At 55.3% G+C, this 13,384-nt stretch overlaps 1 protein-coding gene across 1 annotated transcript; it reads left to right on the top strand.

The window, feature by feature from the left end:
- The first annotated feature begins 226 nt into the window (after nt 1-226).
- TEX261 (testis expressed 261) lies at nt 227-9,411 on the top strand. Its single transcript, XM_075346060.1, has 6 exons — nt 227-1,109; nt 5,837-5,916; nt 6,122-6,275; nt 6,666-6,733; nt 7,967-8,069; nt 8,895-9,411. The coding sequence occupies exons 1-6, from the start codon at nt 1,040-1,042 to the stop codon at nt 9,008-9,010; spliced, it is 591 nt and encodes a 196-aa protein (XP_075202175.1). The 5' UTR covers nt 227-1,039; the 3' UTR covers nt 9,011-9,411.
- The last annotated feature ends 3,973 nt before the right edge of the window (nt 9,412-13,384 follow it).

Below are 13,384 nucleotides of genomic sequence, written 5' to 3' on the forward strand. Positions count from 1 at the left end.
GTAACAAGCCAACCAATAGCAGCTCTGCTTACAAATCTAGCTGACTTCAAGGAAGCCAATCACCGCTCGCCACACAAGCCGCAACGCCAAGTACTGGCAGCGCCCGCGCTTTATTCACATAGATTTGCCCTTCTCTATGATGGCGGCGCGTGATTCCCTCGTTATACGTAACCTCTCTATGGTTTTTAGCGTCACGTATACCGGAAGTGGCCTGACTGCGCCTCTCTATGGTTCCTGGGCGAGTCTCAGGCGTCCAAGCTGGAGGCAAGATACCGGGAGGGAAAGTGAAGGAAGCGGAGCCCGGAGGGGGAGCGGCCGGTGAGGGCTGCAGGGCGGGGGCGCAGGAATAGGCGGGCACGGATAACAGTGCCCAGGGGTACAGTGTTGCAGGTTTTGCATTGGTAGATAAACAGAGACTGGGGGCAGAGGTCATCCAGACAGCAGAGACTGCCCAGAAAGCAGAGACCAGGGGCCACCTAGAAGGCTGCGATCAGGCAGAGGCCAGGGGCTGAGATCAGAGGCCACCTAGAAGGCTGCGATCAGGCAGAGGCCAGGGGCTGAGATCAGAGGCCACCTAGAAGGCTGCGATCAGGCAGAGGCTAGGGGCTGAGATCAGAGGCCACCTAGAAGGCTGCGATCAGGCAGAGGCCAGGGGCTGAGATCAGAGGCCACCTAGAAGGCAGAGAGCAGGCAGAGGCCAGGGGCTGAGATCAGAGGCCGCCTAGAAGGCAGAGACTGGAGGCTGAGATCAGAGGTCTTCTGGACAGCAGAGACTAGGGTCAGAGGTCAGGCAGAAATCAAAGACTGCCCAGAAAGCAGAGACCGGGGCTGAGATCAGAGGCCACGTAGAAGGGAGAGAGCAGACACAGACCAACGGTCAAGATTAGGGACCGGCGGCTGAGATCAGAGGTCTTCTGGACAGCAGGGACCAGAGCCAAGGCTGCTCATATAGACAGAGTCGGGGACACCCGGTTATAGAGGGGCAGAGAGGAGGGTCTTACTTTTGGGGGTCCCTGCTGTGCAGGATCGGCTCTGGACCATGTGGTTCATCTACGTGCTCAGCTGGCTGTCGCTGCTCATACAGGTGGCCTTCGTCACTTTGGCCATAGGTGAGTTCTCTTATGCTGTGTCCTGTGCAGAGCGCTGTCACCTCCTGTGTCATTTAGTGACGGTTCGTTACAATGTGTCAGTGTAGCGGCTCCTGCAGGCTCATTGGTGCCGCGTCTCCAAGGAGTGACCACTGTAGACGTCTTCTGATTTTCCGTCCGCTGATTCTCTTCTCTACACGTCTGTGCGTGACCCAATACTTCTGGGCCAGAGACGCTGTTCTTGTGCTTCCTTCTGTCCTCCTCTCTCGGTTTCTCCGCTTCCTTCTTTCTTCCTCTCTCTGTTGCTCCGCTCCCTTCTTTCTTCCTCTCTCGGTTTCTCCGCTTCCTTCTTTCCTCCTCTCTCTCTGTAGGTTTCGGGGCTTCGTTCTTTCCTCCTCTCTCTCTGTAGGTTTCGGGGCTTCCTTCTTTCCTCTGTAGGTTTCGGGGCTTTGTTCTTTCCTCCTCTCTCGCTCTCTGTAGGTTTCGGGGCTTTGTTCTTTCCTCCTCTCTCTCTCTCTGTAGGTTTCGGGGCTTTGTTCTTTCCTCCTCTCTCTCTCTCTGTAGGTTTCGGGGCTTCGTTCTTTCCTCCTCTCTCTCTCTCTGTAGGTTTCGGGGCTTCGTTCTTTCCTCCTCTTTCTCTCTCTGTAGGTTTCGGGGCTTCGTTCTTTCCTCCTCTCTCTCTCTCTGTAGGTTTCGGGGCTTCGTTCTTTCCTCCTCTCTCTCTCTCTGTAGGTTTCGGGGCTTCGTTCTTTCCTCCTCTCTCTCTCTCTGTAGGTTTCGGGGCTTCGTTCTTTCCTCCTCTCTCTCTCTCTCTCTGTAGGTTTCGGGGCTTCGTTCTTTCCTCCTCTCTCTCTGTAGGTTTCGGGGCTTCGTTCTTTCCTCCTCTCTCTCTCTCTGTAGGTTTCGGGGCTTCGTTCTTTCCTCCTCTCTCTCTCTCTGTAGGTTTCGGGGCTTCGTTCTTTCCTCCTCTCTCTCTCTCTGTAGGTTTCGGGGCTTCGTTCTTTCCTCCTCTCTCTCTCTCTGTAGGTTTCGGGGCTTCGTTCTTTCCTCCTCTCTCTCTCTCTGTAGGTTTCGGGGCTTCGTTCTTTCCTCCTCTCTCTCTCTCTGTAGGTTTCGGGGCTTCGTTCTTTCCTCCTCTCTCTCTCTCTCTGTAGGTTTCGGGGCTTCGTTCTTTCCTCCTCTCTCTCTCTCTGTAGGTTTCGGGGCTTCGTTCTTTCCTCCTCTCTCTCTCTCTCTGTAGGTTTCGGGGCTTCGTTCTTTCCTCCTCTCTCTCTCTCTCTGTAGGTTTCGGGGCTTCGTTCTTTCCTCCTCTCTCTCTCTCTCTGTAGGTTTCGGGGCTTCGTTCTTTCCTCCTCTCTCTCTCTCTCTGTAGGTTTCGGGGCTTCGTTCTTTCCTCCTCTCTCTCTCTCTCTCTGTAGGTTTCGGGGCTTCGTTCTTTCCTCCTCTCTCTCTCTCTCTCTGTAGGTTTCGGGGCTTCGTTCTTTCCTTCTCTCTCTCTCTCTGTAGGTTTCGGGGCTTCGTTCTTTCCTCCTCTCTCTCTCTCTGTAGGTTTCGGGGCTTCGTTCTTTCCTCCTCTCTCTCTCTCTGTAGGTTTCGGGGCTTCGTTCTTTCCTCCTCTCTCTCTCTCTGTAGGTTTCGGGGCTTCGTTCTTTCCTCCTCTCTCTCTCTCTGTAGGTTTCGGGGCTTCGTTCTTTCCTCCTCTCTCTCTCTCTGTAGGTTTCGGGGCTTCGTTCTTTCCTCCTCTCTCTCTCTCTGTAGGTTTCGGGGCTTCGTTCTTTCCTCCTCTCTCTCTCTCTGTAGGTTTCGGGGCTTCGTTCTTTCCTCCTCTCTCTCTCTCTGTAGGTTTCGGGGCTTCGTTCTTTCCTCCTCTCTCTCTGTAGGTTTCGGGGCTTCGTTCTTTCCTCCTCTCTCTCTCTCTCTGTAGGTTTCGGGGCTTCGTTCTTTCCTCCTCTCTCTCTCTGTAGGTTTCGGGGCTTCGTTCTTTCCTCCTCTCTCTCTCTGTAGGTTTCTCCTCTCCCTTCTTTCCTCCTCTCTCTGTAGGTTTCGGGGCTTCGTTCTTTCCTCCTCTCTCTCTCTGTAGGTTTCGGGGCTTCGTTCTTTCCTCCTCTCTCTCTCTGTAGGTTTCGGGGCTTCTTTCTTTCCTCCTCTTTCTCTCTCTGTAGGTTTCGGGGCTTCGTTCTTTCCTCCTCTCTCTCTCTCTCTGTAGGTTTCGGGGCTTCGTTCTTTCCTCCTCTCTCTCTCTCTCTGTAGGTTTCGGGGCTTCGTTCTTTCCTCCTCTCTCTCTCTCTGTAGGTTTCGGGGCTTCGTTCTTTCCTCCTCTCTCTCTCTCTGTAGGTTTCGGGGCTTCGTTCTTTCCTCCTCTCTCTCTCTCTGTAGGTTTCGGGGCTTCGTTCTTTCCTCCTCTCTCTCTCTCTGTAGGTTTCGGGGCTTCGTTCTTTCCTCCTCTCTCTCTCTCTCTGTAGGTTTCGGGGCTTCGTTCTTTCCTCCTCTCTCTCTGTAGGTTTCGGGGCTTCGTTCTTTCCTCCTCTCTCTCTCTCTGTAGGTTTCGGGGCTTCGTTCTTTCCTCCTCTCTCTCTCTCTCTCTCTCTCTGTAGGTTTCGGGGCTTCGTTCTTTCCTCCTCTCTCTCTCTCTGTAGGTTTCGGGGCTTCGTTCTTTCCTCCTCTCTCTCTCTCTCTCTGTAGGTTTCGGGGCTTCGTTCTTTCCTCCTCTCTCTCTCTGTAGGTTTCTCCTCTCCCTTCTTTCCTCCTCTCTCTGTAGGTTTCGGGGCTTCGTTCTTTCCTCCTCTTTCTCTCTCTGTAGGTTTCGGGGCTTCGTTCTTTCCTCCTCTCTCTCTCTCTCTGTAGGTTTCGGGGCTTCGTTCTTTCCTCCTCTCTCTCTCTCTCTGTAGGTTTCGGGGCTTCGTTCTTTCCTCCTCTCTCTCTCTCTCTGTAGGTTTCGGGGCTTCGTTCTTTCCTCCTCTCTCTCTCTCTCTGTAGGTTTCGGGGCTTCGTTCTTTCCTCCTCTCTCTCTCTCTCTGTAGGTTTCAGGGCTTCGTTCTTTCCTCCTCTCTCTCTCTCTCTCTGTAGGTTTCGGGGCTTCGTTCTTTCCTCCTCTCTCTCTCTCTGTAGGTTTCGGGGCTTCGTTCTTTCCTCCTCTCTCTCTCTCTCTGTAGGTTTCGGGGCTTCGTTCTTTCCTCCTCTCTCTCTCTCTGTAGGTTTCGGGGCTTCGTTCTTTCCTCCTCTCTCTCTCTCTGTAGGTTTCGGGGCTTCGTTCTTTCCTCCTCTCTCTCTCTGTAGGTTTCGGGGCTTCGTTCTTTCCTCCTCTCTCTCTCTCTGTAGGTTTCGGGGCTTCGTTCTTTCCTCCTCTCTCTCTCTCTGTAGGTTTCGGGGCTTCGTTCTTTCCTCCTCTCTCTCTCTCTCTCTCTCTGTAGGTTTCGGGGCTTCGTTCTTTCCTCCTCTCTCTCTCTCTGTAGGTTTCGGGGCTTCGTTCTTTCCTCCTCTCTCTCTCTCTCTGTAGGTTTCGGGGCTTCGTTCTTTCCTCCTCTCTCTCTCTGTAGGTTTCTCCTCTCCCTTCTTTCCTCCTCTCTCTGTAGGTTTCGGGGCTTCGTTCTTTCCTCCTCTCTCTCTCTCTGTAGGTTTCGGGGCTTCGTTCTTTCCTCCTCTCTCTCTCTCTGTAGGTTTCGGGGCTTCGTTCTTTCCTCCTCTCTCTCTCTGTAGGTTTCTCCTCTCCCTTCTTTCCTCCTCTCTCTGTAGGTTTCGGGGCTTCGTTCTTTCCTCCTCTCTCTCTCTCTGTAGGTTTCGGGGCTTCGTTCTTTCCTCCTCTCTCTCTCTCTGTAGGTTTCGGGGCTTCGTTCTTTCCTCCTCTCTCTCTCTCTCTGTAGGTTTCGGGGCTTCGTTCTTTCCTCCTCTCTCTCTCTGTAGGTTTCGGGGCTTCGTTCTTTCCTCCTCTCTCTCTCTCTGTAGGTTTCGGGGCTTCGTTCTTTCCTCCTCTCTCTCTCTCTGTAGGTTTCGGGGCTTCGTTCTTTCCTCCTCTCTCTCTCTCTCTCTCTCTCTCTGTAGGTTTCGGGGCTTCGTTCTTTCCTCCTCTCTCTCTGTAGGTTTCGGGGCTTCGTTCTTTCCTCCTCTCTCTCTCTCTCTGTAGGTTTCGGGGCTTCGTTCTTTCCTCCTCTCTCTCTCTGTAGGTTTCTCCTCTCCCTTCTTTCCTCCTCTCTCTGTAGGTTTCGGGGCTTCGTTCTTTCCTCCTCTCTCTCTCTGTAGGTTTCGGGGCTTTGTTCTTTCCTCCTCTCTCTCTCTGTAGGTTTCGGGGCTTCGTTCTTTCCTCCTCTCTCTCTCTGTAGGTTTCGGGGCTTCGTTCTTTCCTCCTCTCTCTCTCTGTAGGTTTCGGGGCTTCGTTCTTTCCTCCTCTCTCTCTCTGTAGGTTTCGGGGCTTCGTTCTTTCCTCCTCTCTCTCTCTGTAGGTTTCGGGGCTTCTTTCTTTCCTCCTCTCTCTCTCTGTAGGTTTCGGGGCTTCGTTCTTTCCTCCTCTCTCTCTCTGTAGGTTTCGGGGCTTCGTTCTTTCCTCCTCTCTCTCTCTGTAGGTTTCGGGGCTTCGTTCTTTCCTCCTCTCTCTCTCTGTAGGTTTCGGGGCTTCGTTCTTTCCTCCTCTCTCTCTCTGTAGGTTTCGGGGCTTCGTTCTTTCCTCCTCTCTCTCTCTGTAGGTTTCGGGGCTTCGTTCTTTCCTCCTCTCTAGGTTTCAGGGCATTGATGTAACTCTCCGCTTTGTGTTGCAGCCGCCGGCCTGTACTACCTGGCGGAGCTGATAGAGGAATACACGGTGGCCACTAGTAGGATCATCAAGTACATGATCTGGGTGAGTTTATCTTGTCGTCGGCCCTGTCATCTCTCCAACATCCTCCATACCTGGAGGTGGATATGTCTGTCAGGCATACTCCAGAGCATCATTCATAGTTCTGCAGTTCAAGGCTGAATTCTCCCAGCTTTTGCCTCTGGTTGACTGTCTGCTGTAGGAGGCCAGTGCGGTGGTCGGTGATTGATGTGTTCTCTCGTGTTCACAGTTTTCCACCGCGGTGCTCATCGGCCTCTACTTATTCGAGAAGTTCCCGCTCGTCATGATCGGCGTCGGCCTCTTCACCAACGTCGTGTACTTCGGCCTCCTACAGACCTTCCCTTTTATTATGCTGACATCCCCGAACTTCATCCTCTCGTGTGGTGAGTGACATGGTCCCAAACCGAGGGGTTCTGCGATGGAGGCACCCGGGGAGTGGGTACAGCCGGGGGCACCCGGGGAGTGGGTACAGCCGGGGGCACCCGGGGAGTGGTTACACCCGGGGAGTGGTTACAGCCGGGGGCACCCGGGGAGTGGTTACAGCCAGGGGCACCCGGGGAGTGGTTACACCCGGGGAGTGGTTACAGCCGGGGGCACCCGGGGAGTGGGTACAGCCGGGGGCACCCGGGGAGTGGGTACAGCCGGGGGCACCCGGGGAGTGGTTACAGCCGGGGGCACCCGGGGAGTGGTTACAGCATGGGGGCACCCGGGGAGTGGCTGAGTCACCAGTCTTCACGCCTCCGCCTTCATTTTTCCCTCTTCTTTCCCGGCAGCTCTGGTGGTGCTCAATCATTATTTGGCTTTCCAGCACTTTGCAGAAGAATATTATCCGTTCTCGGAGGTAAGAAATGGCACCGAAAGCTACAAAACATAGAAAAGGGGCGGCTGCACAGCGTGATGGCAAAGCCAGCCCCACCCCTCTGTCAGGGCTCAGCCCCTCACCCTCGGCTCCTGACATGGGCTAGCACAAGTGTCGCCAGAGATGAAGGCCACGTTCACACAGGACTGTATTACCGCAGCTCAGCCGGTGAGGCTGGCCGGGACTTGTGTATAGATGAGCTCCGCAGAGGACAATCACCGATATGGGTGGGGGGAGACAAGATAGTGTGAGCCATGCTCTCCACCTTGTTCTGGGGATTGGGGGGTGATCATCTGTGCATGCGCCGGGCTCTATAGTAATGGCGCTGGTGCAAGGTGAAGAGCGGAGGCCAGGAGCCGCTGCTGACCCGGGACTGCGGATGTGGAAATATTCCTGCGCGGAGGAGAAGCCACGTGCCGGGGAGTCATCGCCGTCCTGCTCCGGACACACACAGCTCAGCTGAAGATTTACCGCTAATCTGTCAAGGACACTGATTGCAGTAATTGGCGTGGGCTCGGGGCGGTAATCTGTCCTCCCAGTGTAACCTCTGAGTGCCCGTATGTGGCATCACCCCCACTGACCACCAGGCGGGAGCCGGCAACGGCCTCATCCTGCCCCGACCCCACTTTGTCCTGCCCCATCCCCGCCCTGGGCCCCGGCCCCGCTCCGTCCCCACCCTGGGGTCCAGCCCCCGCGCTCTCCGTCCGGACCCCCCCCCCGCGCTCTCCGTCCGGACCCCCCCCCGCTCTCCGTCCGGACCCCCCACGCGCTCTCCGTCCGGACCCCCCCCGCGCTCTCCGTCCGGACCCCCCCCGCGCTCTCCGTCCGGACCCCCCCCCCCCCGCGCTCTCCGTCCGGACCCCCCCCCCCCGCGCTCTCCGTCCGGACCCCCCCCCCCGCGCTCTCCGTCCGGACCCCCCCCCCCGCGCTCTCCGTCCGGACCCCCCCCCCCCCCGCGCTCTCCGTCCGGACCCCCCCCCCCGCGCTCTCCGTCCGGACCCCCCCCCCCGCGCTCTCCGTCCGGACCCCCCCCCCCGCGCTCTCCGTCCGGACCCCCCCCCCCGCGCTCTCCGTCCGGACCCCCCCCCCCCGCGCTCTCCGTCCGGACCCCCCCCCCCCGCGCTCTCCGTCCGGGCCCCCCCGCGCTCTCCGTACAGTTCTCTTCCCGGTGTTTGTTGCTGTACTTACTACTGACTCGCTTTCCTTTCTCCGCAGGTTCTGGCTTACTTCACCTTCTGCCTCTGGCTCGTCCCCTTCGCTTTCTTCGTGTCGCTGTCTGCTGGGGAGAATGTGCTGCCATCCACAGTACCGCACGGAGGTGAGAGGCTAAAACCACTTTGCAGTTTTATATCGCTGCAGTATACCGACACCTCCTGAATCGATGTGTCGTACCCGCACCGATCCTGGGCCACACCGCTCTTCTCAGGTCCTGTGCTGTGGCCCATTTATCCCGCGGATCTGTTGGGGTCTCAAAGGCCGAGTCATAAAGTCCAGATGTTTATGCTGCCGTCCTCTGCCACTACAATAAGTACCGCTGCAGCCAATCACTGAGGTTTAATGGTCTCTACATTTAATAATTGTCTGCAGCGGTAATGGATGCATTTCTTTATGGTTTTCATTCATTTCCATGGATGCCGCACCCTGAGACCCGACTAATCACATGTATAATACACCCACTGAATCTATTTTTCTTTTTATTATGCTTTTGCAGCAGCTGCCTGGCACTGGTCTCCACATTTACAATTACAGCCGCGCCGCACTGGCACAGCGCTGACCGTACAGCCGCGCCGCACTGGCACAGCGCTGACCGTACAGCCGCGCCGCACTGGCACAGCGCTGACCGTACAGCCGCGCCGCACTGGCACAGCGCTGACCGTACAGCCGCGCCGCACTGGCACAGCGCTGACCGTACAGCCGCGCCGCACTGGCACAGCGCTGACCGTACAGCCGCGCCGCACTGGCACAGCGCTGACCGTACAGCCGCGCCGCACTGGCACAGCGCTGACCGTACAGCCGCGCCGCACTGGCACAGCGCTGACCGTACAGCCGCACTGGCACAGCGCTGACCGTACAGCCGCACTGGCACAGCGCTGACCGTACAGCCGTGCCGCCATCTTTCTCATCCTGTCTTTGTGCTCCACAGATGACGTGGTGTCGAACTATTTCACAAAGGGCAAGAGAGGGAAGCGCTCAGGCATCCTCATCATCTTCTCCTTCATCAAGGAGGCCATCCTCCCCAGCCGGCAGAAGATGTACTGAGCTCAGCAGTGGTCGGGAGGTGGCGCTGTCGGCCCTTTGCTGAATCACATGGAGGAGCAGGCAAACAATGGCAGAAAGCATTGTCTGCAAGGGTTGTGGTGCGGATTTACGGAGACACTTTCTGACAACCGCGGCCAATCAGTGACCGTCTGTCCGGACTGGATTCGGCGGATGAACTATCACAGGGAAGGAATATGGCGGATAGGTATTTTTGTAATAATTTAGTGCCAATAGATGCCCCCCCCACCCCTCCCAAAAAAAAAATCGCTGGTCTTCACCTCTGCCAACATTGGAGAAGCGTCATGTTTTCAGCATGGCGTCGGACAGGACTGGAAGTGATTGTGAATTTTCAGCGCTCGCCCGGTGCTGATCCTGTGAAATAAAATCACTATTTCTTATTAGTGATGTCTGCTGAGTACCGCGGCGAACCCGGACTGGGCGGGTGGGTCAGAACGTATCCGGCGAGCAGAGGGGGAGTGATATCACCACATGGCGCCCGCCCTCCACATGGCGCCCGCCCTCCACATGGCGTCTCCCCACTGTTTTTTTTTTTCCTGTGGATTCGGGATCTTCCGGGTCGGCTAGTGTGTGAGTTTATCACATTTAAATGGAGTCTGGCTGGCAAACGACAAGTAGAGGGAGCCATGTCCACAGGCTCCTCCACCTTCACCCAGGATCGAGCCGCAGTGTCCGAACCTCAAGGTAGGCCACGGCGGCAAGTACAGAAGTCATAATTGTTCAGTTTTGCCCTGAGTTCTACTCCGGGACGGCGTCAGCACCCGGACAAGTGCTGGGGCCCTGGACTGGTGCAGGGACCCATACGCAGTCAGCAGCAGTAGTGATGCATTCTGCTGTTCCCTGGACCGAGTTATGGGAACCGCAGTGCTCGGGTCACCAGCTGCATTTTCCTGACTGCTGACCTTTTAAATCTGCACTTGCACGCAGCGTTTACTGCTGAACACTGCATGCAGGGGCAGTAAAGTTGATTTGTGGGCAGAGATAACGTGCAGTGTGCTGAGCTCCCATCCTACACTCAGCTGTATGCCCCCCTCCAATACTGTCTATCCCCCAGAGCTGTATGGTACTCTCCACTCCAGTGTCCAGTGCTGTATATCCCCTCCACCTCTGTGCTGTATACCTCCCCAGAGCTGTATGTCCCTCTCCACCCCGGTGCTGTATACCTCCCCAGAGCTGTATGTCCCTCTCCACCCCGGTGCTGTATACCCCCCCCAGAGCTGTATGTCCCTCTCCACCCCGGTGCTGTATACCCTCCCCAGAGCTGTATGTCCCTCTCCACCCTGGTGCTGTATACCCTCCCCAGAGCTGTATGTCCCTCTCCACCCTGGTGCTGTATACCCCCCCAGAGCTGTATGTCCCTCTCCACCCTGGTGCTGTATACCCCCCCCCAGAGCTGTATGTCCCTCTCCACCCCGGTGCTGTATATCCTCTAGAGCTGTATGTCCCCCTCCACCCCAATGCTATATAATCCTCAGAGCTGTATGTCCCACTCCAGCCCAGTGCTGTATACCCCCCTAGAGCTGCATGTCCCCCTCCACCCCCATGCTGTATATGTGGCGCGCCTGAGGCTACCGTCACCATTGAGGTATTTCACCTCAGTCGGAGGTGTGGTGCCCCATCCTGGGTAAGAAAGAGGCCATCTACTGGTTCACACACCAAAAACCTGCAGACACCCAATTATTAGCTCACACATTAGATCAGGGCAGGGCAGGGGCCATTATTGCTCAGCGACCAGTAATCTTGCACTTACTCCCCGTGCACTGTCTCTAGAACCATCTAGAGGGAGGAGCTTAGTGGTGAGGTGTCTGAGGTAAAATGGGCGGAGCTAAGTTTGAAAGTTGACAGGGTCAGTCAGGAGCAGGGAGGAGACTGACGAGGGGTCCGGACCCTGTTGACGCTGAAGGGAGAATCCCAGAGACTTAGGGGAGGGGGTGCCAGACGCCCCTATAGTCTTGTTCCACAAGCACCATCTCGAAATGGAGGGATTTAGTCACAATCGGGGTCCTGGTCCCTAGGCTAGAAAAAGACCTTAGGACTTTCTAATAACACCGGAGGCCGGGGTGGCTGTACACACCTTTGGGTCACAAGCAGCACACGAATCCGCTGGAAGAGGGCCACAGAGGATCAGGGAGCCAGGCAGGCAGATGTCCCTTTAGAGGTCCGCGGCCCCTGGCTCAGGGCACTGTGTGTGGAGGCGCAGAACCGGCAGGAGAGAGTCGGCGCAGTCGAGACGGCCAGGAAGGGGAAACAAAGGGAGAATCGGAACTGGCCTCGGACTTATTCGGGATCGGTGAATGCCCATCACTGAGGATCCCGGCATACCGTGGTGGACTAAGCTAGTACAGGGAGTAAAAGACTGTCGTTGCAAAGCCCCGGTGTCGTCTCCATTCCTCCTGCGTCACAACCTGCCATCATAGACTTGATATTTCCAACAGTCGCCCCGGGGTCCCACTCCACCTGTGGGGAGCAAGAACACTTCAGCTGCTCCATCATCCTCCATCATCACCTGCCCCGGGCAACACGCAGCGCAGCGGCGGCTCTCATAGCCGCAAAACCACAGGTGGCATCACCAACTTTAATTGAATACTCAACTCCCATTATCATCCCCTTTATTAGAAAAGACACTGCCAGTGTCGCTGAGCTGGGCCCCGCCACTGCTGCCATCCCCGGACTAGTCCGGCCTGATTTCGAGTATTGCCCTGGGGCTATTTACTCCCCCCCCCCCCCCGAGCTGTATGTCCCCCTCCACCTCCGTGCTGTATACTCCCCATACTCCCCAGAGCAGTATGTCTCCTCTTCCCCAGAGCAGTATGTCCCCCTCCACCTCAGTGCTGTATCTCCCCTCCACCCCAGTGCTGTATACCCCCAAGAGCTGTATGTCCCCCTCCCCCCTAGAGCTGTATCTCCCCTCCACCCCAGTGCTGTATATCCCACAGAGCTGTATGTCCCCCTCCACCTCAGTGCTGTATACTCCCCAGAGCTGTATGTCCCCCTCCACCTCAGTGCTGTATACTCCCCAGAGCTGTGTGTGTCTCCCCTCCACTGCAGTGCTGTATACCCCACAGAGCTGTATGTCCGCCCTACCCCACCCCAGTGCTGGTTTCTCAAGCCTCTATCAATCAGTCTGGGACTGGTGGGCCGCACATGGCTGCACCTGAGTGCTGTCTGGGTTTTTCACATCTCGTACACATTGTAAGTTTACTCCGATACTTGAATCAATATCAGACCAGTCTCTGATTTTTTTTTGGAGACCACTCAGTCCGCAAAATTACACCAACACATTAACAGCCCCATAGATTGAGTATGAGATCTGTATGAAAACCATGGGGAGGAAACTCAGCCATGTATGTCTGAATGAGCTCACTGACAGATTCTCAGTTAACTCGTTCAGCAGTGTGCAAAGAAACAAAAAGCCTGTAAAAGGTGAAAAAAAATGTTAAAAAACCGGACCACTTTGACACTGAATGTGAATGTGTCCGTATAACTTCAGGAGAGATCCTCAGAAGTCGTCTGTTTGTGGCAGAAGGTAAAGCATAATGCCGGCTTTCTCTCCTCGGGATGATCCTTTATGGCGATTTCTTTTAGTATCTGAACCAGTGATTTGTAAAATTGACATAAATGCTCCATTACATAAATCACGGCTTTCCGTGCAGCGGATTGACGCTGGCATTGAGGAGGGATTGCCCGGACAGTGATCTGCTTAGTCTAAGCTGTGTGTAAACTTTTCACCTTTCCCCCTACGGTTACCCGCCATTAATTTGGTCACTTTCCTGGTTGTACGCCGAGGGCTTTACTATCTCGGTCAGATTTAATCATCGATTATGTGTAGCTGAAGGACGCAGGATGTGATCTGCACGGCACCGCCGGGTCTCGTGGCTTTCATGTGGCCTCCAGAACCACAGTAATCGAGGTTGATTGAATAGTTGTCCAATACGCACAGGAGCGCTTCTCTGGGACTTAGATAAAGATATTGACAATTTCCGAACATCCCAGTCCTGGAAGCAATTCATGACCGTACGACCCTTGTGGCCCATGGTCCTTCTGCCCGAGTGTAAACCACTGAGGACACCCACAATCACTATTTGTAAGAAACCTAAAACCTCAGGCTTTTTGCCACCACTTCATACTTACATCTAATATATAAAGCTGTGTGTGTGTGTGTGTCCCCGCACCGTTGCATTTACAATCACAAAATTTTGCACAGACGCCCCATGTGACTCGAAACGTACGTCATAGACTATGTTTTATACAAAAAGACAGTTTGCACTCTGATAATGCTAAAGTATGGAAACCATGAATATAAGAACATGGACCTGCATTACTGCTAAGGGAAATCTGAGAAAGATGAGATATTTA

Source organism: Anomaloglossus baeobatrachus, chromosome 1, assembly GCF_048569485.1.
Source record: "Anomaloglossus baeobatrachus isolate aAnoBae1 chromosome 1, aAnoBae1.hap1, whole genome shotgun sequence".
Lineage (NCBI taxonomy): Eukaryota > Metazoa > Chordata > Amphibia > Anura > Aromobatidae > Anomaloglossus > Anomaloglossus baeobatrachus.